The sequence below is a fragment of the Trichosurus vulpecula genome, chromosome 5 (genome assembly GCF_011100635.1).
Source record: "Trichosurus vulpecula isolate mTriVul1 chromosome 5, mTriVul1.pri, whole genome shotgun sequence".
NCBI lineage: Eukaryota > Metazoa > Chordata > Mammalia > Diprotodontia > Phalangeridae > Trichosurus > Trichosurus vulpecula.
In genome coordinates, this window is record NC_050577.1 from 65,776,562 (window position 1) to 65,801,553 (window position 24,992).

The following is a 24,992-nucleotide window of genomic DNA, read 5'->3' on the forward strand; positions in this document are numbered from 1 at the left end:
TGTTGGGAGGTCCGTGGATCTCTGCTGGTTTCTGGCGCCCAGCTTTCTCCCAGCCTGTCTCCCACGTGGATTTCCTGGCCGGCCGCTTCCACTTTGGTCTGGAGCAGCTCCACTAGCGGAGCCCTCTCCGAGCCTACAGATTCTTGCCTTCGGCCTTTCAGACTCTCCCGGCTCGGAAATTTGCCCCACGCAGACTGCTCACGGTTTCTGACTCTCTCAAATCTGCTCAAGTTCACTTTTTTATAGGAATCTGACAGACCTTGTGAGAAAGCTCCGGTAACCAGGTTGAGTTTTAATAAAAATGAAGTTTATTTGTTAGGGTACTTACAGACTAATATAAGAAATATGTGAATCTTGTATAGTTATTTTGGACTATGGAAAAACAATCTGAAGGGAAAATTACTTCCATCTAAGAAAAGTACATGTCTAACTTAGTTTATATGAAGTTAATCAACAAAAGTGTGCTATGTTCAGTGTCAGTTGACTTGAATATGAATCATTACTCTGCAACCTGTGTGACCTTGGACAAGTCACTTACTTCTCTGACCATCTTCTCTAAAATAAGGAAATTGGACTAGAAGATATCAAAGTTCCTTCTAGCTCTCAGGTTACATTCCTATGTTTTTTTTTTTAAAGCTCATAAGCTAGATAATGACCAGATACACATTTCATAATGGAACCAGATTTTAAGCTATTATAAGTGAGTCTGTTAAGTAGAAAGGCCCAATTTTACTAATAAATTATTCAAAACTCTGTAGTATGGTGTTGAAATAGGAAGTGAGATTTTACCGCTCCCTGAGGATTTGGTGGCTTATGGAAAACTTCTTTTGTCAATATGGAACTTAAGTGATTGGACAGTTCCAGTAAATAGCTTTATTTTTAATGGGGAAAAATGGCTCCATGTATTACAAAAATGTTCTAGACTCTTAGAAACAAAGTTCTTGAATGTACTCTCGTTACCGACACCAAGCTAGAACATATATACATCAATAGATATAAGATATAGATATAGATACATGCACACACATATATATGTGTGTGTAAATATGTATGCATTAGTGTATAAATATATACATACATATATTTTTATATCTACCTATCTAGATGCAGAGATAGAAATATATATCCTTTCCCCATGTTAATCCAGGTTGAGAAATTGTTAGGTCTACAGCACTACTAGTCATAGAGACATTTTTTTCTTATCTGTTCAGTAGGAGGAAGTAGAGGAGAAACACAGTCCCACAAGTAATATATGGAAAAAACCTCCCAATAACCTTTGTCAATCACCAGGCTAGAAGCGCCAGACATACACAGTCAGTCTTTCTAGCGTATCATTGCAAGGCAGTGAAATAATCAGATTTATTGTGTCTTTTAAAAATTGATCCTATTTACAACTAATTGATTTTGTCCTGTTCCTGCTTAAATCATGATCCTTTGTCTCTGAATTTAGTTTAGAAATTCAGCTGTCATGTCATGAGTTAAGTCTAGGAATCCAATTCTTTTGTTAATCACTGTTCTATTCTTAGGTCAAGGAAATCTGTTACCCTTGAAGGATGCCTGGTTTGTTATCCTAAGAAGTCTGGTCCACTCACTCAGACCTTACAGGTAGAATCAAACAATAAAATTTCTTAGTTACAGGAGGAAAGGGGGTTGGTTGTTGCTAGCCCCTCGATCCCAATTTCTGACTAATCATAACTTGTTCCTTGCCATGAAGTCCTGCTCTTTGCTCTGTACTTCCCTAAAAATTATAAAAAGAATAGCTGTTCCCCACCTTGGGGTCCTTGCTTTGCTAGGGAAGCTGATATATTATTTATTGGTGAATTCATGAGTTACTAATAAATTGATAGTGTTTGGAACTTTTGCCCCAGTTTACCTTAATTTTGATTATAACAATAGGAAGCACATAGAAGAGAGTTATCTTTTTTGAATGATCAGCAAAATTTATTGAATGTGTGTCTTGTAAAAGACACTGTTCTGGCATCTGTGGGAGATACAGAAAACTAAGATGTCATTTTTTCCCTCAAATTGCACATAATCAAGTAGATGGATATAAATCAAAGAACAAGCATTTATATACATGAAAACATATATATGCCTCTATGTGTAGTATGTTTATGTATGTGTTGTATATATTTGTGTGTATCACATCTAGACATATTTATATGTAGGTATATAAAAGAGATATAAAGTAACCCCTGAAGGGAAGGTACTAACAACTGAGAGGACCAGGAAAGGCCTTATGTAGAATGTGATACTTGAACTGAGTCATGAATTCCATGGATTCCATGAATTATATTCATGAATTCCAAGAGGTAGAGATGAGGAGGAAGAGTATTCCAGGCTTGGAGATGGGAAATGGAATATCATGTAGGAAGGATAGCAAATAATCAAATTCACGGGTATCTAAACAGCGTGTCAACTTAGAAGGAGTGGAGATTGGCTCTAATCACAGCCCTTATAGATATTTCCAGTCATTTCTCTTTTCTCACCTAAGGTCTGTCAGGTAGACCTTTTCTTGTAAACTACATGAGAACATAAAAGAGAAGCAAAGTTTAAGAATGAAAAGGTTTTCAGTCCTAGGTTTCAAAAGGTTCCTATACTTTAAGCTTAGACCTTTACAAGTTAGCAGATATTGACCAATTATCGTTATATCCTTCTGGACTAAATTTGTTCATCTTGGTCTGGACCATGATTTTGATGACTGCTAATTCTATGGTCAGAGCTGCCACTACTCAAGGTGCTGGTGACACAAAAACAAAAAACAAACAAACAAAAAAAACAACCCCTACCCTCAAGGACCTGTATTACATTGGGGGTAGACACCATGTATCTATATGTATATGAATATGTAGAATAATTGTAAACAAAATAAAGGGCAGTGGTGGGGGGGATAGCACCAGCATTTAAGGGAATTGGGAAAAGCTTTGTGTAGAGGGTGTTCCTTAAAATACATCGTGTAAGAACGAAAGGGATTTTTTTGAGCCATAGGTGAGGAGTGTATATGGAATGACTAGACACGGAGATGAGAAATGGGCTGCCATTTGTAACAGAGAGAAGGTCAGTTTGGCTGGACTTTAGAGTTCAGAAAGAGGAGTGATGTGTGAGGAGGCTGGCACCAGGTACTGAAGGGCTTTAAAGCCAAAGAGAGTAGTTTATATTTGATACTAGAGGCAATAGAGGACTACTTGAGTTTAACTCCTATTTCAGTGTCTGTGGCCTTGGAAACCAGATAGCCAGTCTTGAGACTGTGTACTCAATAAGGGCAAACTGGTGTAGAGTGAGGACTTGAGCAACTCTCTTAAGTATATAATTCATGAGTTTTCTTGCGTGGAGTTGGTGACGTGTATTTTGACTATTTAGAAGATGTTTAGGTTTATTTCATGATCTTAGGCTGTATCCCAGGGTTCTATAGAGATGAGGAGTAATCATCTGTTTTAAACAATTGTGAATTGGCTATAAGTGAGATACATTGTGTTTTTGTGAGAATCTTAAAAATAGTCCTAAGGTAAATTTGGTTTTGAGCATGCTGTCTTAATACAAATTCCCATTTAAATGTCTAACAGTTTAATGTTTAGTGTTTCAAGTGTCTCTTAAAATGACACATCACTTCCCAAATCCTGGTACATGAAGTTCTAAAGATGTAATTAACAAGGAAGGTGTTTATTAGAACCTTTCAGTTATCATTTAATTATTAGAGCCTGTTACCATTTACTTATCTCTGGGAGACTATTTAGAGGGATAGTAACAGCTATGAACACAAGATCCACCCAGGTATTTATTTGTTCGAACTGCCTGGAAATAAAATAACTGCATTTGTCTCTTCCATCTGGGCAGTTCTATAATTAACATCCAGTAGTAGTATCCTGACTCCATTGAGTCCATGAGGAATCCCAGTGAAACATGAATTAAATATCTTATATTTCTAAATGGAGCCAGCTAGGTGACTCAGTGGATAGAGTGCTAGGCCTGAAGTCAGGAAGACCCAAGTTCAAATATGACTTCAGACACTAGATGTGTGACCCTGGGCAAGTCACTTAACCTCTATTTGCCTTAATTAGAGAAGGAAATGACAAACCATTCCACTGTTTTTGCCAAGAAAACTTCATGGACAACATTGGCGTGCTATGATTCACAGGGTCACGAAGACTCAATCACAAATGACTGACTGAACAACAACTTCTAAATGTGCCTTTAAGAGCCTTTATATTATTTTCTCATTTTACTAATTTCTTGCACATATTTACAAAGTATTAACAATAGTAGAGTGACCCTTGAAGTGAATGTTAGAATTTGAAACTGATTTTTTTTTCTATTAGACCTACAATAATTTTCATGTGAAGGAGAGGCCGATGTGAGGAAGAGAGATGGCAGTGATATTCAATAAAATTTTTATAGAAATCAAATGAAAAAAAATATAATTTTAAAATTATCTTACCAAAAACTTTTCAGGAATACGGCTAATGTATAAAGCAAAATCAACCTCTCTAGTCAATTACAAATTCTTCTCTTAGTTCAGAATTACACCTAGTTGTATGCTATTTTTGGATGTAAAATAATTTTCTGTTTTGCATCAGGAAGGACTGAAAATGCAAAACTCTAAAAATAAAACTCCCTAAAAATAAGTATTCGACATACTTAATGTTTATTCTTATTATTGTAGGTCATGAAAGGAATGTTACTGAATGTGATGGTTCATTTCTTTCTAAAGGAAATCGGGGCAATGCAATGTATTAGAGAAAGACCCCTGGCCTGGGAAACTCAGATTCTGGTCCTTCTTCTGCCTGTGGCTGGAACTCTGTGGCAGTTGGCAAATGTTCTGTCTGGGGGCTCAACCTCCTCCCATAAACCACAGTTAGTCCCCCAGCCACATTGACCCCAAAATGTCCTTGCTTTCTGCAGCAGGGCCCTCACCAGGCATGAGCTGGCCCCTCCTCACCCACGGCCACAGCCCTGGATCCCATCTGGTCAGCACTGCTAGGCCTGGCTTCTGGAAACAGCAAAGGGGGAGGAGGTGTAGGGGAGGGTGTCCTTCAACCTTCCTCGATGCTGCTCTTCCTTAGGTGAAAGTTTCTGAGGTAAAAGTTCTCAAGGTGAAAGTTCCTGAGGCTGTGAGGTAAAAGTTCCTTGAGGAGAAATTTCTTGAGTCCGTGAGCAAGGTGGAAATAGAGGCGAAATTTCCTCTGGGCCAAGCCTGCTTCCTGACAGAGCTGCCCCAGGGACTGCTGTTTGTTGACCCAGCTGTGTCCACCTGAAGGTGTCTACACTTCCCTCAGGCCAAACCTCAGCCCCTGGATTCCCTCTCTTTTTTGAGGTCCTCTCAAGTTATCTTATTTTTACTGCTCCATGTTCATTTCATTACAATTTTCTTTCTGTTTGTGGAGGAAATCTGGAGAGCCTGGAAATTTCTGATCTACTCCATCTTCCCGGAATGTCCCCCCAGTTAACCTCTTTGAGCCTCAATTTCTTCCATTAAAAAATCATGGAGTGAGATGAAATAGGTCAGAGGTAGGGAACCTACAGCTTCGAGGCCACATGTGGCCCTCTAGGTCCTCAAGTGTGGCTCTTTGACTGAATCCAAACTTCACAGAACAAATCTCCTTAATAAAAAGATTTGTTCAGTAAAACTTAGAGTCACTCAAAAGGTTGCACCCGAGGATTTAGAAAGCCCCCTTTATTCATTCTATGATTATTTCACAATATAGATATGGGCTTCTAAATATATGGATCTGATCTTGGAGTCTTGAGAGAGAATTGTATATTAGGCAAAATAGTATTATCATGATAAATTAGCATAGATGAGTGACTGGTACATAGTAGGCTCTTATTAAATGTTCATTGACCAAATTCAAAGACTCAAACTGCAGTCCTAATAAGGCTAGAGCATAGGGAATTAGAACGATGATTTCATTGATATAGGGAACCCCTGGATAAGGAAACTCCCTTTACCAATGTAACTGGTCGCCTTCTCTGAGACTTCTCACCTTTGTAGGGTTGCTTAGACCATTGAGCAATTATGATTTGCCCAGGGTCACAGAACTAAGATGTATCATAGTGGGACTAGAATCCAGGCCTTACAGGATGCAAGACCAGTGTTCTATCTACTCTGCCATTCAAATTTGTAATTATTTTCATTAATATTTTCTGAACCCACAACGAAATTCATCCATGATTAAAATCTGGCATCAGTCATCTTACTGAGACTTAATTTTCATCATTTTTTAACATCCTTTACATCGAATGGATGAAGCAAAGGCTTATTTGTACGCTTCAAGTAGATTTAAGAAGTAATTGTTCCTGTGCCTGATTATAAAATTGCTAAAGAGCATGATTATGGCAAATTGCCTCTTACCTATAATTAAATGGTTCTCCATTTTATATCCAAAGTTAAGAATTTTAAAAAGATTCTGTATTCCAAGAACTGTTTTGAAGTAGCTTTATTCTGTTGTAATTCAGGGCATGATCATTCCTTGTCATTTTACTGGATAGATATATAGTTACATGCAAAAGATCAGGGGAAAAATCATTTCATTTATTCTGATTTGTAGTTTCAAATGAGGCATGAAAAACCCTGCTTTCCATTTTCCCTGATGCTGGGCTCTGCCCCAGTCCTATTTTAGATTTTCCAGCCTCTGTATGTACATGCAAGATGTCTCAAAGGGCTTGGTACATTTTTGAGTTACTAAAACGTTAAAATCCTTGTATTTATTTATATGTCATCTCTCTCATTAGATTGTGACCCTCTTAACAACAGGGACCATGTTTTTGCCTTTTAACTAGGTGTGCGACTATGGGTAAACTGCATCGTCTTTCAGAGGATCAGTTTCCTCATTGGTTAAATAGGAATAATAATGCTACCTACCTCCCAGGGTTTTTGCAAGGAAATTCTTTGGAAAACCTAAAACCATAGATAATTGCAGTTCTTACTTTGGAGTCAATGGACCCGGAAAGGTCCATATATATGTGTGTATGTATGTATGTATGTATGTATGTGTGTATATATGCGTGTGTGTATGTATATATGCATATATATGTGTGTGTATATGTACACACACACACACACACATATATAGATAGATTTCGTAAGGTTTTTGGACTTGGATGAGAAAAAAATTATAATATAACTTCTGTCCTTCATAATCCTATGTGTTTTACTTTATCCATTTAAAAACATTATTTTGAGAAGGGGCATATAGATTTCACTTGTCTTCCAAAGGGACCCACCTCACAAAAAAGGTTCAGGACATTTGTCATGTAATGATGATAATAATAGTAATAGCTAACTTTTGTATAGTGCTTTAAGGTTTGCAAAGAGCTCAACAAAAGTTATCTCATTTTATCTCACAACCACCATGAGATATAGTTTTTATTGTTATCCCCATTTTACAGATAAGGAAACTGAGACAGAGGTTAAATGACATACCTAGGGTCTTACATCTAGTAAGTGTCCAAGGTTGGAATTGAACTCAGATCTTCCTAACTCCAGGGCCGTCACTCTATCCACTGCATGATCTAGCTGCCTAAGGTGTGAATTATAATTATGTGTGTTATTTAATATTGCACCCATTTTGTTTTACAGTGGCTTCTATCACTAAAATGTTGGACTTCTTTCTTTCCTTTTTTTAAAGAAATATAAACCTTTGAGATGCTTCCATTAACTGGAAAAACTATCACATTTGATAGCTTTCCTGATCCTTCAGATACATGGGAAATCACTGAAACGATCGGCAAAGGAACTTATGGGAAAGTTTTTAAAGTGTTGAACAAGAAAAATGGCCAAAAAGCAGCAGTTAAAATTCTGGACCCAGTCCATGTGAGTCACATCTTTTTATAATTAACTTTCTTTGTTGAATCGAATTGAATTGAATTCTAATGCCTTCTCTGGTTGTCTTATCTTGCTTTGCCAATCAGTTATGTTCTGGAACAAATTACAGTTTTAAGGAGGGATGAGAGTTGCCTTGTTTATAGCGCGTTGCACTGAAAGGCACATCAGTAGGATCAAGTCCCTAGTCAAAGGTTCTGTAAAATCACACAGACATCCACAGGTCAAGAAGGACCTCTGAGGGGCCTTTTTATCCAAATCAGTTTCCATGTCACTGGACCATGGGAGAAGGTTTGAAATCTGCCTTGTCATAAATGGCCTCCAGGAAAGGGGAGTGCATTTTCAGGTCAGTGTTGCTGGGTTGATCTTTTTACAAAATGTAAAAACAGTGTTTTCAAAATCTAATCTAAGTAATTCGTACCAACTGGTTGTTAATCAGAGCAAGGAGCTATAATTGTTATGGCTTTTGTCCACAAGTAAATGGGTATGTATGTAGGCATGTATGTTTAAACATATGTGTATTCACTTCTTTTTATACATAACATGAATTTACACATATACATGTATGTATGTGGTATATGTAGTATATATGCATAAAAAGAGATTAGCTTTGTGAGGATACATGATTTCAACCATGTAGGGCCTTCTTGGTGTGCAAATTCCTGGTATAGTTCAGGTACTTGTTTGTAACTCAAGAGTCTTAAATAAAAGTTGTATTGCCACCGAAAAGTTTCAAAAAACTATGGTCAGACAGCTAGTATATAGCATATCTAGGATTTAAACCCAGACTCTAAGGCCAGACTTCTATCCATTCTGCCTTGTAACCTCTCAAATATTTATATTACTGGCCCTCATTGGATGGACTCCATCCCTGACCATGAACTCCTTATTCCTGTATCTTGAGCTATTCTCCAAAACCTCAAATACTATTCTCATTTACCTTCTTCTTAATCAGCTGTTTGCTTCTCGAGTCTGCGTTTCTCTTCTGCAACTGTCATCAGTTAGTAGCTTTGATAAAAAACACCCACCTAAGACCCTAAAGTCTTTAGTTTCTTATTCTGGAGTTCATCATCTCTTATAACATTTTCTAGTTTCCATCTTAATGGTACCTGTTTTTCCTCATCATCATTCAAACATAAGATGCAGAAAAGCTTCCCCAAAGTTGCATAGTTTATTCTTCTCTTCCTAACAGAGCACATATTTCCATCGTCTAACAGAGGTTAGGGTTTCCATTCTGCCTTTTCAACCTTTGTTTGTTTGCTTTTTTTCCTTGAAGCAATAGAAAAAGGAAAATTCTTTCAAGGGATTGTTGATCCTGATAACTTTCAGAATAGATAAATGATCCTTATAATTCTTCCACCCTAATCTATGTTGATGAGACTAACATGCATTTGGTGTACATTTGTTTTCCTATTGCTCTGCTGTGTAAACTTATTACCAGTTCAGATGTGGCAAAGGGAAGTGGAAACAAAGCCACCACCATTCTGTCTTCAGTTCCCTCATACTTGTGGGTAAAGCCCCATACATGGGTAAAGCCAGGATGAGGACTGGAAGAGGCAATGAAATTAGTGCATATGCGTATTCACATGTGCTCTCAAAGCCTGTACCTGCCATGCCTTTGTCCCTTTTATGGATAAAAGTTGGAGCAGAAAAGCAAAAAACAAAGGTATTAGGTTTCGTTCTATTTCAAACAAGCATATTAATTTCATGAATGTGCTATTAAATATGATCCATTGCTGCCTTTATTCTCTTACTAGTACTCATGTACTTAAGACTGATTCCCCACATTCATCATGTCAGTTTTCAAATAAAAAAAGATTTATAACCAAAAGATTAGAATCATAAGGAAATTATTTTAAATGCCTTCATGGATCTCATAAAAAGTGACTGGTTTTGATTTTTAAAAAAGGAGTTTCACTTTCTGTTACTGTTCCTGAATGCATATTTTCCCACAAAGTAACCAGGGGAAGGTTGGCATAGTGGAGAGGAGCTTTAGCCCAGGCATCAAAAGGTGCCTGGTTTTTGGCCTAGTTCTGCTGTTAGCCAGTTGTGTCCCCATAAGCAAGTCACCTACACTTCTCTGACTTTCAGCTTCTTATAAAATGGTGAAGACGGAACTGGAGGATCTCTGAGGCTCTTTCCAGCCAGACAATTCTATGAGCAGTGATAAACAGACTCTCTCTGTGTTTATGGGAATTATTGAATATACTTCGGATAGTGAGGAGCAGCTGTGTCTGGAGCTAAATTGTTCCTTAAGTCTTAATAGATCAATGTTATGCATTTGTACTTTCCACATGTCTCAGCGTGTCAGAGCTCCAGGTAGTGCGCGTAGTTCTTTGGTTTGAGGCATATGCATGTAATATTATATATTGTAAATGTTGTAAATATATATAAATATATATATTACAGAATATTTATCATTTAACAATGTTATGTATAATATGCTATACGTAATTATGTTATGTAATACTGACATATACTAAGTAATATATGATATCATATATTGTATTATGTATATGTATATTTACATGCATATTCATACACATATGCATATTTATTTTGCCACAAAGTCATAATCTCTCATCATTACCTGTCAAGTTATCTAAATCAATAGATGTCCTGAGACTCCCATAATCATCTTCTTTAACACTTTTTCTTCAGTGCAATATCATTTTCTACCTCCTTTTAATACTAATCTATTATTGGTAATTAAACTGAAGGCATTTTGAATTTTAGAGATACTTCAAAGCAGTGAAATTTTTTTAAAACTTAGAGGAACAAGAGCTAGTGCTACTGCCCTAAATTCCATGTCCTAACTCTGCCCCTGGTAGTTGTGCTACCTTGGATAAGTAACTGGGCTCTTACATAAGAATCTGGGCTCTTGGATGAGTACTTGGGCTCTTGGACAAGTTCCTGGGCTCTTGGATAAGTACATGAGCTCTTTAAGCCTCAGTTTGCTCCTCTGTAAAAAACGGAGGGCAGGGGGAAGTTGGACCAGATGTTCTGAATTTCTATAAATTCTGAAATGTTTGCACTATTTTTGGAAAAAGTAATTTTAATGAATTTCAGTCACTAAGGGAACTAGTGATTTTTTTCTTTTCTGAGGGTACGTTTGACATACCCACATTGTTCTATCATTATTAATTATACGGGTGATATTCTTCTTTCTTTTTCCTTCTGTGAATAATGTGCCTGTCATTCCAGGTTTGTCAATAGCCTTCTTTTACCCCTGATTGTTTAGAGTAGACTAATAACTTGCTTCTCTCTTAGTGAAAACAGACCTTTGGAGAGATATGTCACTTTAACCAAATTAATCATTTATTAGAAAATTGACTTTATGACATGCTCAACTCTTCTGATCCCCCTAATGCTAGTCCTTCCCACTGGAATTAGGCCTGATTTATCCTGCATTATCTTGTATGTAGATAGCTGCTTGTGTGTTGTTTCCCCCATTAGATTCTGAGCTTCTTGAGAGCAGGGTCTGTCTATTGCCTTTCTTTGTGTCCCCAGCACTGAGCACTTTGCCCTACACATATTAGGCACTTAAAACACTCTTGTTTTCTTGACTTGCCGACTGGCTCTTAATTGATACTATCCCAGATAAACCAAAGCAAAGTTTCTAAACAGCACATAAGGATCTAATGTTCTGCTATTTAAATCATGTCTCTTCAATTAATGACCTTTCTCTATTGACCTCCCACCCTTGGCTGTGGCTTTGTAACATCTCCTTTTCCCATTACTTTCTAGTCTGGTGAAAGAATAGCATGATTTGAGATAGTAGTTCTTGTCCTGAATGGAAAGCACCAATATCTTCCTTTAAATATGACAAATAATCATTCATAGTCTTTATAACATGTCACTAATCTCCACTATACAGGCATCCTGACGTAGTGGAAAGAAGGCAGGCCTTGGAGTCAAGGAAAACTGGGTTCAAATCCCTGTATCCGATACAGACTAGTTGTGTGCCCCAGAGCAAGTTACTAAACCTTTCTAGAGCAATCTTACAGATGAGTTACAAATCTGCTTTTGTGAATGATGTTTTCATATGAGGAGTTCTCCACACTGATGAAATCATAAGTCTGGATCCTCCCCTTGGAGGGGGAAAAACTACTTCATTATTACTTTGCTTTGACAAACCTTAATCTCTTTTATTCTCGTTTCTTTGTTTTTTATGACATTCTTCTGACCATTTCTATCTAGGATATTGATGAAGAGATAGAAGCAGAATACCACATCTTGAAAGCCCTTTCTGATCATCCCAATGTAGTCAAGTTCTATGGGATGTACTTCAAGAAGGGCAAAAAGAATGGTGACCAGCTCTGGTTAGTTCTTGAGGTAAGTCTTTAATCCTTACTGAAATTGGAGAATATTTGGGAAGGGACCCCTGGAGTTATTTACCTTTGATTACTTACTGAGTCTTAGAGACTGTAAAACAATCCATCCACCAATCCATTTCTTTATGTGCAAGACTATCCAGAGCCTTCCTGGAATAATGATCCCATTCTGGATACCTCATCTTGAGAGCCATCAGGAATGAGGAGGCAATTCACATGAATTGCACTTATATGATTAAAGAATGAGAGTTAAAGAGCCTATAAGGAAAAGAAGAAGAAATTAGAATGATTCATCTTGGACAAGAGGAGACTATAGATTAGCTTAATTTTGGCCTTTGTGTATAAAGAATTACTAGGCAAAAAGAGAAGAGGAACTATTTTCTTCTTTTATTTATTCTCTCTTTGGTGGGTGTAATGGCTTAGTCAATCAAATGAGGTATTCAATTTTCATGTGAGAAAAAAAAAACATTTGCCAAATATGGGATGATTTATCAATAGAGGCTGTGAAAAAATATTGTTAAGGTCCTAAGATAAATTGTCCTCTATTTGGAAGGTCCTTTCTAAAGACAGGGGAATAGACTAGAAGGTGACTTGTTACCACACTCACTAGCCTTTGAAAAAGGTTATTTCTCAGATTTTTCTTTAGCAATTAATTGATCTGTATGCATAAATGGTGTAGTTGCTGCTTCAGAGGTTAACACTGAATCCAATGGAATTCATTATAACCATCAAGAAATCATCTGATCTCAGACTTGGCTGTGTTGTTTCTCTATAAGGTTTCTTGAGTAAAGCAACTACATCTTACAACTATCATGGATTTTCTTTTGTGTATCTTTTTCTGCATTTTATTTTTACTTTTTAAATGTTGCATTTGTTATTCTTCAAAGGTTTGATTTTATTAAAATTTGAATTGTCTGTATTTTTATTTGGTTTTAGATTGGCTTTAAAAAATTTTTCAGTGTCTTCCTAAAACTGTTTAGTAACTTAAATTTTTCACACATAATTTAAAAATTATAATTTTCCCTTCTGTAGGAAAATTTTATAACAACAAAGTTAATGTCTCCCATAAATTATCATGTAGCTTTAATTTCTTTTAATTATTCTGATGTGCTTTGTTCATTCAAGGTTAATTAAAATAAAACATTCTTATATGTATTTATAATTTGTTACTCAAGCAAAATAATATCTTTATATGTTCAAATCAGTAGCTCTCAAACTCTTTGATCTCAGAAACCCTTTACACTCTTGACAATTATTGAGAATTCCAAAAAGTTTTTATTTATGTGGATTTTATCTATTAAAATTTACCATCTTAAAATTAAAACATCTTAGTATTATTATGAATATAGTTTTGACCTCAGACTACCTGAAAGGGTCTTGGGGACCCCCAAAAGTTCCCAGTCTATGCTTTGAAAACCACTGGCTCAGATCATATATCTTACCTCAGTTTACCAATGATTCAAAAGAATCATCTCCATGTTTGTTACCATTTTTGATGAGAGTATTCCAGTGTTCAAGTCCTTGAATTGTTCTTTCAAAATACAGTGTTGAGTCCATAGAATTTTCAAATAAATATACCATTCTTTTCTGTAAAAAAAATAGTGACTCCTCACTGTGTAGATGGAGACTCTGCCTAGTTCAAACCTAAAATTTAATGTGTTTAAGAGATGAAATACATTAGGTAAAAATTCTATTCAACAAGCATTACAATAATACTTTTTCTCTACTGTTAATTTCCTACCCTAATTTTAATAGCATTTCTCAGGCTTTGGAGTTCCATTTTCTACTTCAAGGTCGGTTCTTCATTTTATTGCAGCATTTGCTTGCGAGATAGTAAGAAAGACTGAGTAATGTAATGTGAGAGCGTCTAAACCCAAGTAAGGCAAACTAGTTGCCTCTGCACTCCATACTAACAACATTCCATCTTCTTCGTCTTTGTCTTTGCTCTAGCCTCCCCCATTCCTGGAATTCATTCTCTCCTTACTGCCACCTCATAAGTTTCCCTGTCTTCTTTTAAGGTGCAAGTCAGGCACCATCTTCTGCATAAAGTCTTTAGAGGAAGCTAGGTGACACAGTCAATAAAGAGGTGGCCTAGAGTTAGAAAAACCCAAGTTCAAATCTAGCATCAGACACTTAGCTTCATGACTCTCAGTAGGTTATTTGACCTCTGTCTGCCTCAGTTTCTTCAACTAGAAAATGGGAATAATCACAACACCCATATCGCATGGTTGTTGTGAGGATCAAATGAGATTATATTTGTAAAATGCTTATGTACAGTGCACATAGTAGATACTTAATAAATGCTTGTACCTTTGCCTTTCTCCTCTCCTGATTCCCACCAACTTCAATTACCTTCCCTGCCAAACTATATTCTATTTAACTACCTTATATCAATTTGTGGTTATTTATATTTGTGTGGTATACATTTCCATGTACTTGTTTCCCCCGTAAGCATGTAAGCTCATTTTGTGCAGAGATTATTTTATTATTTGTATTTTCATCTGCCCAGATTTGCACAATACTTCACATGTAGTAGGCACTAAATAAATACTCATGGATTGATTGGTAATGAACCAGATGGGATATGGCAGCTTACTTGCTCTCTGTATTTACATTTTATTGTTAATGTGATTAGAGAGAGGTATAGTGGACAGAATACTGGACTTGAAATTAGTAAGACCTGGGTTTTAATCTTGCCTTAGAAGACCACTGGCAAATTAGTTAACCTCTCTGGTTCTCAGTTTCCTTGTCTGTAAAATGAGATAGTTGAACTTAATGACTTTTGAGGATCCTTCTGTTTCAAAAATCAGTTATCTTATTCAGTGCTTATCTATACGCTTCCAAAAATTCTTCAGAGTGGAATTATGAAGTGTTCTAGAGGCATTCCTCTAGATTTCTTCCCACTGGCAAGTATGGGATGTCCATCAGTTAGCCCTCTTTCTTGCTGTATAACTGGTCCATCTTTTCCTCTTGCTGGTCATACAGCTCTCTGATGACATCCTTACACCACTTCTGCATAGCCCTTTGTTGGCATTTTCTGTAACTTTCTTTTGTTTTATGGTTTCATTTATAATATGGACATTATGATTAATAGGATTCTGTTCCTACAGTAATATGTCCACTCATTAATCACTGGACAAGGATATCACACAGCATACCAACAACTAAGTTAATGTTTATAGTCTGTCTAAAAACTGTGATTCTTTGCACACTCTGTCCCCCTTTTCTCCATTCTGTCACCATCATTGAAAAAGTGAAAAGAATTGGGCATCTTCTTGTATTTTTCTTTGTTTAATGAGGTTGCCAAGACCAAAGGCTTCATCGCCAATGATCAATCAGTTGATCAGCCTACTAACAATGAACCCTGCCATACTGAGATAGTCATTAAAAGCAAATGTAGCCTGCTGGAATGCTACTCCAAGCTTTTCCATCATGATAGAACTCAGAGCTTGTATTTCTTTGTCATTGCCTTCAATAACCCAAGGTCCCTTCTTTGCCAAAATGAGGCATCAGAGTAGGTCATTGAGAAGGAAAAGTTTTAGGGCTAAGGGAATAGGAAGAGGGAAGTGCCAAACCCAAGATTTCATCAGTATGGGCAATTCCCAGTGTGGAAACTTCCTCCACTGATATCAATATAGATCAACTAACTCTTCTCTTAACTTAAGAAAGTTATCTGGTACAATAGGTGGTTAAGTGACCTGCCCATGGTCACACAACTGTTGTGTCAGATGGAGAACTGGTTCCCAGATCTTCTTTACATAAGAATAATCCTCTATCCACAACTTTAGGTTTCTGTGTAACACAATGGTATGTTAAAGATCTTAACTACACAGGCATTCAAAGTAGGAGGGAAAATAGCCTTTAGATAGATAGATAGATAGATAGATAGATAGATAGATAGATAGATAGATAGATATAGATATCCCATACATATTGTAGAAGAAAGTAAGCTTTCAAAATGTATGCAAGAGCCTGTATTTATCTGTGGAAATTAGGCAAATTGCTCACATGCACAAGTGATTAGATGCTTAATTACCTGCTCTGAACATACAAATAGTAGAAGGCACTGCTACTGAGGTGCTTTGGAAGATTTGGCTGGTGGCAGAAATACTTTATCCTATAAAATGACTACTAATCACGCCTCTCAGCCAATTAAGGCTCAAATGCCTGCCAAGACCTCTAGTAGAATGGCTCCATGAAAACCATGTTATTTTAACCACCCTCTTTTGCTTACCTCCACTTTAAAAATTCAGGGTTTGCAACACAAAGCAAAATTTAAACAGCTTCTAGGGAACAGAGAACATTTGAATTCTGAGTGACATGCCTCATTATGAGTGTGGTATGTGGGGAGGATTGTTACTGGTCTTGATTAAAAAAAACTGTCAAATGCTTCTTCGTGACTATGAAAAATTTTTTAATTTGTATTTCAATCTAGGGTTAAAGATGTAGAGAGAATAGTAATGCCTTTCTGTTCTCCCTAGACAAATGATTTTCTTTCGATGCTTTTTTTTTTAATTTGGAGTGGGGCTTAGGGAAAAATGTGCTTCTTATTTTCCTTATTCACCCTTTTCTTTCTTATTGCCAAAAAGACTGTGAGAGGCTATGCTTTGGGGATAATGGGAAAACTTTCTTTACTCACTTTGTGCCACCTTTATTATTCTAACACAATCAATTACTGCTTGTGTGACACTGGACAAGTCACATAATCTCTCCAGACTCTGAAAGGAACCTGAGATGGAAGGAACCTCAGTGTTATCTAGTTCACAGGTGTCAGACATGACCCACAGGCCACATGTAGCCTGTAACACTATGAGTGTTGCCCAAACCAGATTAAAGTGCAATTGGGAAATAGCTTACAAAATAAATAAAAATACAATATAATAGAGATAATATCAATATGTGGTTTTGTAAGTCAATATGCAACCCACAGGGATTATCATATGTAGCTTAGTGGCCCCCATTTCTTTTTGAATTTGACACTATCTAGTCCAACCTCTTCATTTTATTTTTGTCTTTTAAAAATATTTTATTGAAGTATTTCTAAAGTATCTTTGTCACTACATAATGATTACCCCATACAAAGAGGCTTCCCTTGTGATAGGTAAGTACAATTAAGCAAAACAAATCTTCACATCAGATATATCTGAACACATTCAGCTTTTTAGTGCTTAGTGCTTAATAAATGCCTAATAATTGATTGAATACCATGTGCCTCATTCCAAAGCTATTGTCCACTTCCTCTTTGCTGATAAGACACATATTTCATCAAGTCCTCTGAAGTCACAATTGGTCACTGTGATCAGAGGACTGAAGTTTTTCAGGGTCTTCCTTTTCACTATTGGGCCCTCATCTTCTAATTTATTTTCCTGGTTCTGCATCATTTTCTGAAATAATTTAGGTATCCCCAAGTTTCTTTGAATGCTTCATTTTTGTCACTTCTTCTCTATAACATTTGTATGCCACAATCTGCCTAGCCATTCTCAAATCAATGGATACTCTCTTTCTAGCTCTTTATTATTACAGAGTGCTGTTCTAAATATTTTGGTATTGATGGGCCCCTCCTCTCTGTCTTTTGATAGCCTTGGTATATATGCCTATTAGTGGTATCGTTGGGTTAGAGAATACAATTTTGTGATTTTGTGTGTGCGTGTGCGTGTGTGTGTGTGTGTGTGTGTGTGTGTGTTTAGCGCCAATCTTTTTTCCAGAAGAGTTGGACCAGTTCCTATACTGTATTCCCGCAGTCCTGCTGACATTTCTGATTTTTGTCTTTTGTCATTTTTGCCAATCTGTTGGCTGTAAAGTGAAACTTCAGAGTTGCCTTCATTTGTATTTCTGATTTGGAGAATTATTTCATATTGTTATCTATACCTTAGACTTCTTTATTGGAAAACTGCCTGTTCATATTTCTCTAGTTTATCTACTGGGTGATGTCTGTTGTTTTTTATATTTGTTTGTATCATGGATTTTAGTACTTCATAGATAATTTGCTAAAAAGATTTTCTTCAAATTAACCATTTCTTTTCTAATTCTAGCTGCATTGATTTTATTCATGCAAAACCCTTTGTATTTTATGTAATTGAAATTTTTATCATCCATGATACCTCATTTAGGAATTCTGCTTATTTGTGGGTATGCAATTTACCTTCATTTTTCTCTATTTTGATGATGTAATCTTTTATAGTTAGATTATGTATCTATTTGGAGTTTGGTGTGTTATACACGACTTTGACCTAAATCTAATTTTGGTTAATTGTCTTCTCAATTTTCCTGACAGTTTCTGTTGAGTTATATCAGTAATTGTTATTGTTATTATTATTATTATCATTAGAGTACTATTTAAATTATTATATATTGCTTTGGCTATCTAAATACTCTTTAAATTATTATATATTGCTCTATTTAAATGACTAAATGTTGCTCTGATTCCTGCATGCATTGCCTCTGACCTAAATAGATTTAGACTGTGGATCCAAAAAAAGGTTAGAGGAGTGAGACACCAGAATTCTGGTAGCTATGTACATGTTGTAATTTGCTGGAATCCTAATAATGAGGAACAAAATCTTGAACAATCTTCTTGACTCAACCTAGCAGTGGCAGATATGTGGATTCATCTATTAGCCACACCACAAGTGACCTTTGGTGGGGTGAATGCTATGTAGAAACTGTGTCAAATCTGAGCCCTCTCCCCACAAATTTAGGTGTAATAAGGAAGAGTATACCCATTAAGTGCTGGGAGGGAATGTTTGTAACTTAATCCTGCTTGGCCTTAATACCTTTTTATAAAATGAATTGATGTTAATTGTTGAGTACAACTGAGGCGCTTGTCACTGGCAGCTCACAGTGAAGGGAATATATTGGCAAAAGTCCCACCTGACCCCTTCAGGTACCCCAAAGCCCTCAGAGGGAGATGTAGCATCCAGTATATTGCTGCACAAGTATTTGATAAAGAACATCTCATATCTCATTTGCATAGATATCCCTATAGTGCTTGTCTAGCAAATATGTACATCTTGAATAAATAGTCTAAAAATCAGGGATGGGGAAGCTGTAGCCTTGAGGCCACATATAACTTTCTAGGTCTTTGGGTGCAGCCCTTTGACTGAGTCCAAGTTTTACAAAGTAAATTCTTTTATTGAGTTTGGATTCAGTCAAAAGGAAGCACTTGAGGACCTAGAGGGCTACATGTAACCTCAAGGTCACAGGTTCCCCACCCCTGGTCTAGATGGAACTGAACCCAGAGTAGAAAAGGAGGATTGAAGTAGGCTAGGTTGCTTTTAAGAATTTGAAAAGCTCTTTTACTGATCCCAAGCTTCCCATGAAAGCAAAGACCCATCTTTTCAACATTAACAACTTTCTAGAATGATTATATGCCATAGGACATGGAACACCAATGCTGAAAAGAGCTATAGATGAATATTGCACAGAAGTCAGTAGAAAGACATATGATAGATGTGAACAAGCATATAACTGGTGAGGAACTCTGAAGAACTAGAGTAAAGGATGTTGTCGAAGAATTGTATGATGGGACAAGAAGAAGGGCTGGTCATGTGGCAAGAACCTGGACATCAGGTAGACATCCAGAGTACTCTAGTAGAACTCTTGTGATCTCAGAAGAAATGGAGAAAGACCTCAAGCACATTGTGTGAACCCACACAATGGGAGGATATTGGCAAGAAGTACACATTATGGGCGAGCATGGAAAGCTTGAAATCTGCATCACTGAAGGGAACTCATGAGTTAATGAGATTACAGATAATTCACATAGTTGAGTACACATATCCACATATATAGCCTACATATAAATATCTAGGCTATATATATCATCTTTGCAATTAGAATATAAGTCCATTGAGAGTAGGCATTCTTTTGCCAGTATAGAGCACCCAGTAGGCTCTTAATAAATGCTTATTCATTGGTTGAAGGCAGCAAAAACTTACCAACAATCAGGACAAAAGGAATACTTGAAAAGTGACTTATTTGCCTGAAAGGTCATCTGGTCCCCACCAATGTTGGCTTTGGCTCCAGGAGGTCATACTGGTAGAGAAACCAGTTTCCTCTAAATTTCACACAGACTGTAATTGTTCCTGTCACGGTGGTGCCATGCACACTGTTGCCCATTATGCATCTGATTTAGCCCTGATTTATTCACCCTTGATAATTACATCAGTTTCTCTAGTTGCTTCCCAATTATAGCAATTTTTCTCTTCGGAATCATCTCTCTTTCAATAAGATCAAAGACTTGTAATCACAGGTGGCATTAGGAAGCTCTGAAATTCAGTAAACACTCATAAAAGCTCCCAAACATAGATTTCAAATCATTGGCCATGGCTTTCACAGCGAATAAGTATTACTTTCATATGCCATGGATTATTAGAGGCTCTTTTATTTTCCTGCTTAAAGGAGGATTCAGAGATCTTAGAAGCTCATATTTGCCTGTTTGGAAGAAAGAGAATATAACCTAACAGAAGGAGAAAATAGAGAGAGAGAGAGAAATGAAGCAAAGAGCAAATTCCTGCTTGCATAGATATTCTCTTTTCTCTTTTGCTGAGTACTAGAGGCAATGTTTCCATGTGAAGGAGTGAATAAAAATAAATCCATGTCACCCCGTAGTATGCTGTGGGGAGGGTAAGAGAACCCAACCTTGCATTTTGTTCCCTCTGGTGGTGCACAATTGCAGAAGAAAAGTGATTGACAGGATGATTTCTTTTATGTTTCTAGAGAAAGAACAGCCATTGCAGGCTCTCAAGTATAATGGGCTGCATTTAGGTATGCTTATACAAGATGGCAGAATGCACTGAGGCCTTTTAAAAATTATTATCATCTTCATCGTCATTCCTATTATTATTATTATTTTAGTTAGGGCTCAGAAGAAAATCAAGGTTAACGTATCTGTGCCTTTGTAAAAAAACATATATATTTTGTTTTTTTAGTGGAATTTTTTTGTATTAAACATTCTTTTCCCTTCTCCAACTACCAGAGTATAAATAGTAAACATGGTCCTAATCAGCAGTGACTCATTCCTTTTTACTAAACCTGACTTCTTTGTTGATCATATAATTATTTGACATGACTTGCAAGCTTAGTCTAAAACTCCTACTTAGCAAATAAAGCCCAAGCTAGCTAGAAAAGGACTCTGATTTTTTCCCTCCTACCTTTTTAACAAAGTGGAATATATTACTGCCATGTGAATTGCTTAACTCATTTAAATCTAAGTTGTTAGCATGGAGGCTGAGTTAGAGGAAAAAATACAAAAATTATTTTTCTTTGGGTTTTTTGGGCATGTTTTGTTTTTATATTGTAGACATTTCCAGATTATCTCAACTCCCTAAGTGTGCTCTTGTAAAAAAGTCAAATAATTAAGCAAAACTCGCAACACAATGACCTCATATGAAAGTGCATGCAAGATCCCACATCTCAACCTCTGTAGTTTTAAAGAGTTTTATTTTATAATTAACAAAAATATATTTTCTTTTTCTTCTCACCCTAACCCCATTGGGGGAAAAGAGGAAAGAGAAACACATTCATTCCTTGTAATAAATATGAATAGTCAAGCAAAACAAATTCCCTTACTGGCTATATGCAATGTGTGTGTCTCATTCTGAGCCCTAAACCTGTTATTTTTCCATCAGGAGGTAGATGATATGCTTCATCATCAGTCCTCTGGAATGATGGTCATAATTATTGGTCATAGTTCCTGTAGCTATTGAAGTTGTTTGTTTTTAAAGAGTTCTGTTAAACAGTTCTGCTGGTTCTGCTCATTTCATCCTTCATCAGTTTATAAAAGTCTTCAAAGTTGTTGATTTTTGTAATATTAATGTTGTAGCATGAATAGTTTTCTGGTTCTCCTTAATTCACTCTGCATCTGTCCAGATAAGCCTTTCCAGATCTTTTTAAAAATCATTTATTTCCTCATTTCTCACAATACTATTCTATCACATTCATATATCATAATTTATTCAGCTATCCTTCAATTTTTGAATATACCTTTAATTTCCAGGTTTTGCCACCACAGAAATTGCTGCTATAAGTATCAGACACTAATTGTGTAACCATGGTCAAGTCACTTAACCCTACTTGCCTCAGATCCCTCATCTGTAAAAGTAAGCTGGAGAAGGAAATGGCAAACAACTCTAGTATCTTTGCCAAGAAAACCCCAAATGGGGTCATGAAGGGTCAGACATGACTGAAAAAGACCAAAGAACAAAACCACAAAAGGACCTTTTTCTCTTTCTTCTATGTGTTTTGGAGGTAGGCATAACTGTGATGCATCTGATTAAGAGGGCACACACTCATTAGAACTTTTTGTGTATAATTCCAAATTGCTTTCCAGAATGATTGTAACCTATCCAAAGGTCGAGCAACAGTACATTAATGTTCCTGTTTTTTCACAGCCCCTCCAATATTTGTCATTTTTCTTGTGTGTTATTGTTGCCAATATGATAGACATGAGCATTATTTTTCATGTAGCTATAGAAAGTTTGGTTACTTCCTCTAGAACTGCCTGTTACATAACTGCCATGTCCTTGCTGAAATGATTTATGAATTGGGAGATGACTCTTATTCTTATTAATTGGAATGATTTATTGAATTATATATTTTAGAAATGAAATCTTTATCAGAGAAACTTAATACAAAGATTTTTACAAGTTATTTGCTTCCCTTTTAATAATAGATTCATTGGATTTGTTTGTGCAAAATCTTTAAAATTTTTATTTATGAAAAATTATCCACATTATCTTCTGTGTTATTTTCCATTCCTTTTTTGTTCATGCACTTTTCTTCTATCCATAAATCTGATAGGTCATTTACCCCATCTTTCTTTAATCTGTTTATGATGTGACCTTACATGTCTAGGTTGTTTCTATTTAAAGTTATATTCTCATATACTGAAGTTCCATGGTGTTTAACAATATTTCTCCAAGACTTGTGAAAATGGAGCAATCTAATCATGGTACTGTTAGCACAGGAGATTATGATGACCCTGGTCCACGAACATTAGAGCACTAGAATGACACAAAAAAATACAGACAGTGTGCTAGATTGTAATGAATGCTGGATTTGGAGTCGGAGGAGCTGGGTTTAAATGTCTACTTATTAGCAATGTCGCCTTGGGCAAACCAACTTCCTTTTTCTCTGGTTCTTCAATTATAAAATGAGGGAATTGAATTAGTTGGTATATGAGATCTCCATCTCTACATCTATGGTCCACTGATCTATTTTTATAATTTATTTGGAGGGCTAGGGACTTGGATGGCAAGCCATAGTTTTCTCATACATCAAGCTTTTTTTTATTCCTTTATTCCATAAGCTACATCCCAAGTGTTGAAGACAGAAAAACAAAAAATAACCAGTTTATACCCTCAATGAGCTTATATTCTACTAGTAGAAAGCATCAGGAAACTAAATACAAAACAAATACATTATAAATACAAGGTCATTTCTGGGGGTTGGGCTCTAGCTATCACAGAGATCAGGCTGTACTCCCTCTATGGCAGTAGTTCTCAAAATTATTGATCTGAGGACTCCCTTATACTCTTAAAATTATCGATGACCCCTTCCCAAAGAGCTATTATTTATGTGAATTATATCTATTTATATTTAGCAAGTTAGAAATTGAAACATTTTAGTATTAGGAAAATAGTTTTGACCTCACAAACCTCTTGAAAGGGTCTTGGGGTTCCCCCAACAGTCCCTGTACCATGCATGCAGACCTGCTGCTCTAGCAAATAGTGAATGATCTGATGATTGAAGGATGGCAGGGACTCCCTAGTTCAGAATCTCATCACCTGTCACCTGAATATTGCAGTAGCCTTCTCATTGGTCTCCTTGCCTCAAGTCTCTCCTCACTTCAGTACTCAGCTGTCAAAGTAGGCTTGAGCATGTTGCTACTCAATAAACTCCAGTGACTATTACTTCCAGGCTGTCATAATAATAATAATAATAAACAATAACAGCTAACATGTATATAGCAGTAACTATGTGCCAGCCACTTTATAATCATTATCTCATATGATCCTCACAACAACCCTGGGAGTCAAGTGCTATTCTTATTCCCGTTTTACAGATGAAGAGACTGAGACAAACAGCAGTTAAGTGACTTGCCCAGGACCATACAACTAGGTCAGATTTGAATTCAGGTCTTCCTGAATTTGAATTCAGGCCTCACACTCTATGCAATACATCACCTTGTTTGTCCATAAAGGTTTTTTTTAGGATTTAAAACTCTTCAGAAGCAGACCCCTGACTACCTTTCTAATCTTCTCATAGTTTACTCCCCTCTGCATAAGCTAGTAGCCTTACTGGCTTACTTGCCATTTTATGTACTGTCCCACTGACTTTGCACTGGTTTTTTTCCAAGCCTGTAATGTTCACCCTCCTGACTTCTGAATCTTTGGCGTCCTTTAAGTCTTAGTTCAAATGTTACCTTCTCCAGACCTTTTTAGCTTCCACCAGTCTCTAATGTCATCTCCTCTAAACATTCTTTCTATCTACTCTATATTCATCTCATACGTTCTGAGATTTATATTTGTTTTCTCCCCTGTTGTAATGTAAGTTCTTTGAGGGCAGGCACTTCTATTTGCATTCTTAACACAACACAGAGCCTACAACAAGCTCTTATTAAATGCTTGTTGATCAGTGGATCAATTGGTGTTTTTATCCAGATAAGTATCAATATGTAATTCAACCTGAATTCCATAAATGTTTCTACTTGATTGGATGAAAAAGAAATATTTAGTGGAATCATTACCAATGCACCTACTGTACATTGCTAGTGATTCACTGAAATCCAGAGGTTTTGGTCCTAAAGTGCTTTATGAAAGACTTGCCGACTTGTAATG

General features: G+C 36.4%; 1 protein-coding gene across 1 annotated transcript in view; it reads left to right on the top strand.

Moving 5' to 3' along the window:
• Nucleotides 1-7,639: 7,639 nt before the first annotated feature.
• MYO3A (myosin IIIA) overlaps nt 7,640-24,992 on the top strand; it is a 265,783-nt gene continuing 248,430 nt past the window's right edge. Inside the window, exons 1-2 of the mRNA XM_036761365.1 lie at nt 7,640-7,810; nt 12,020-12,154. Coding sequence (XP_036617260.1) covers nt 7,643-7,810; nt 12,020-12,154 — 303 coding nt within the window. The 5' untranslated portion in view covers nt 7,640-7,642. The remainder of the gene's footprint in view (nt 7,811-12,019; nt 12,155-24,992) is intronic.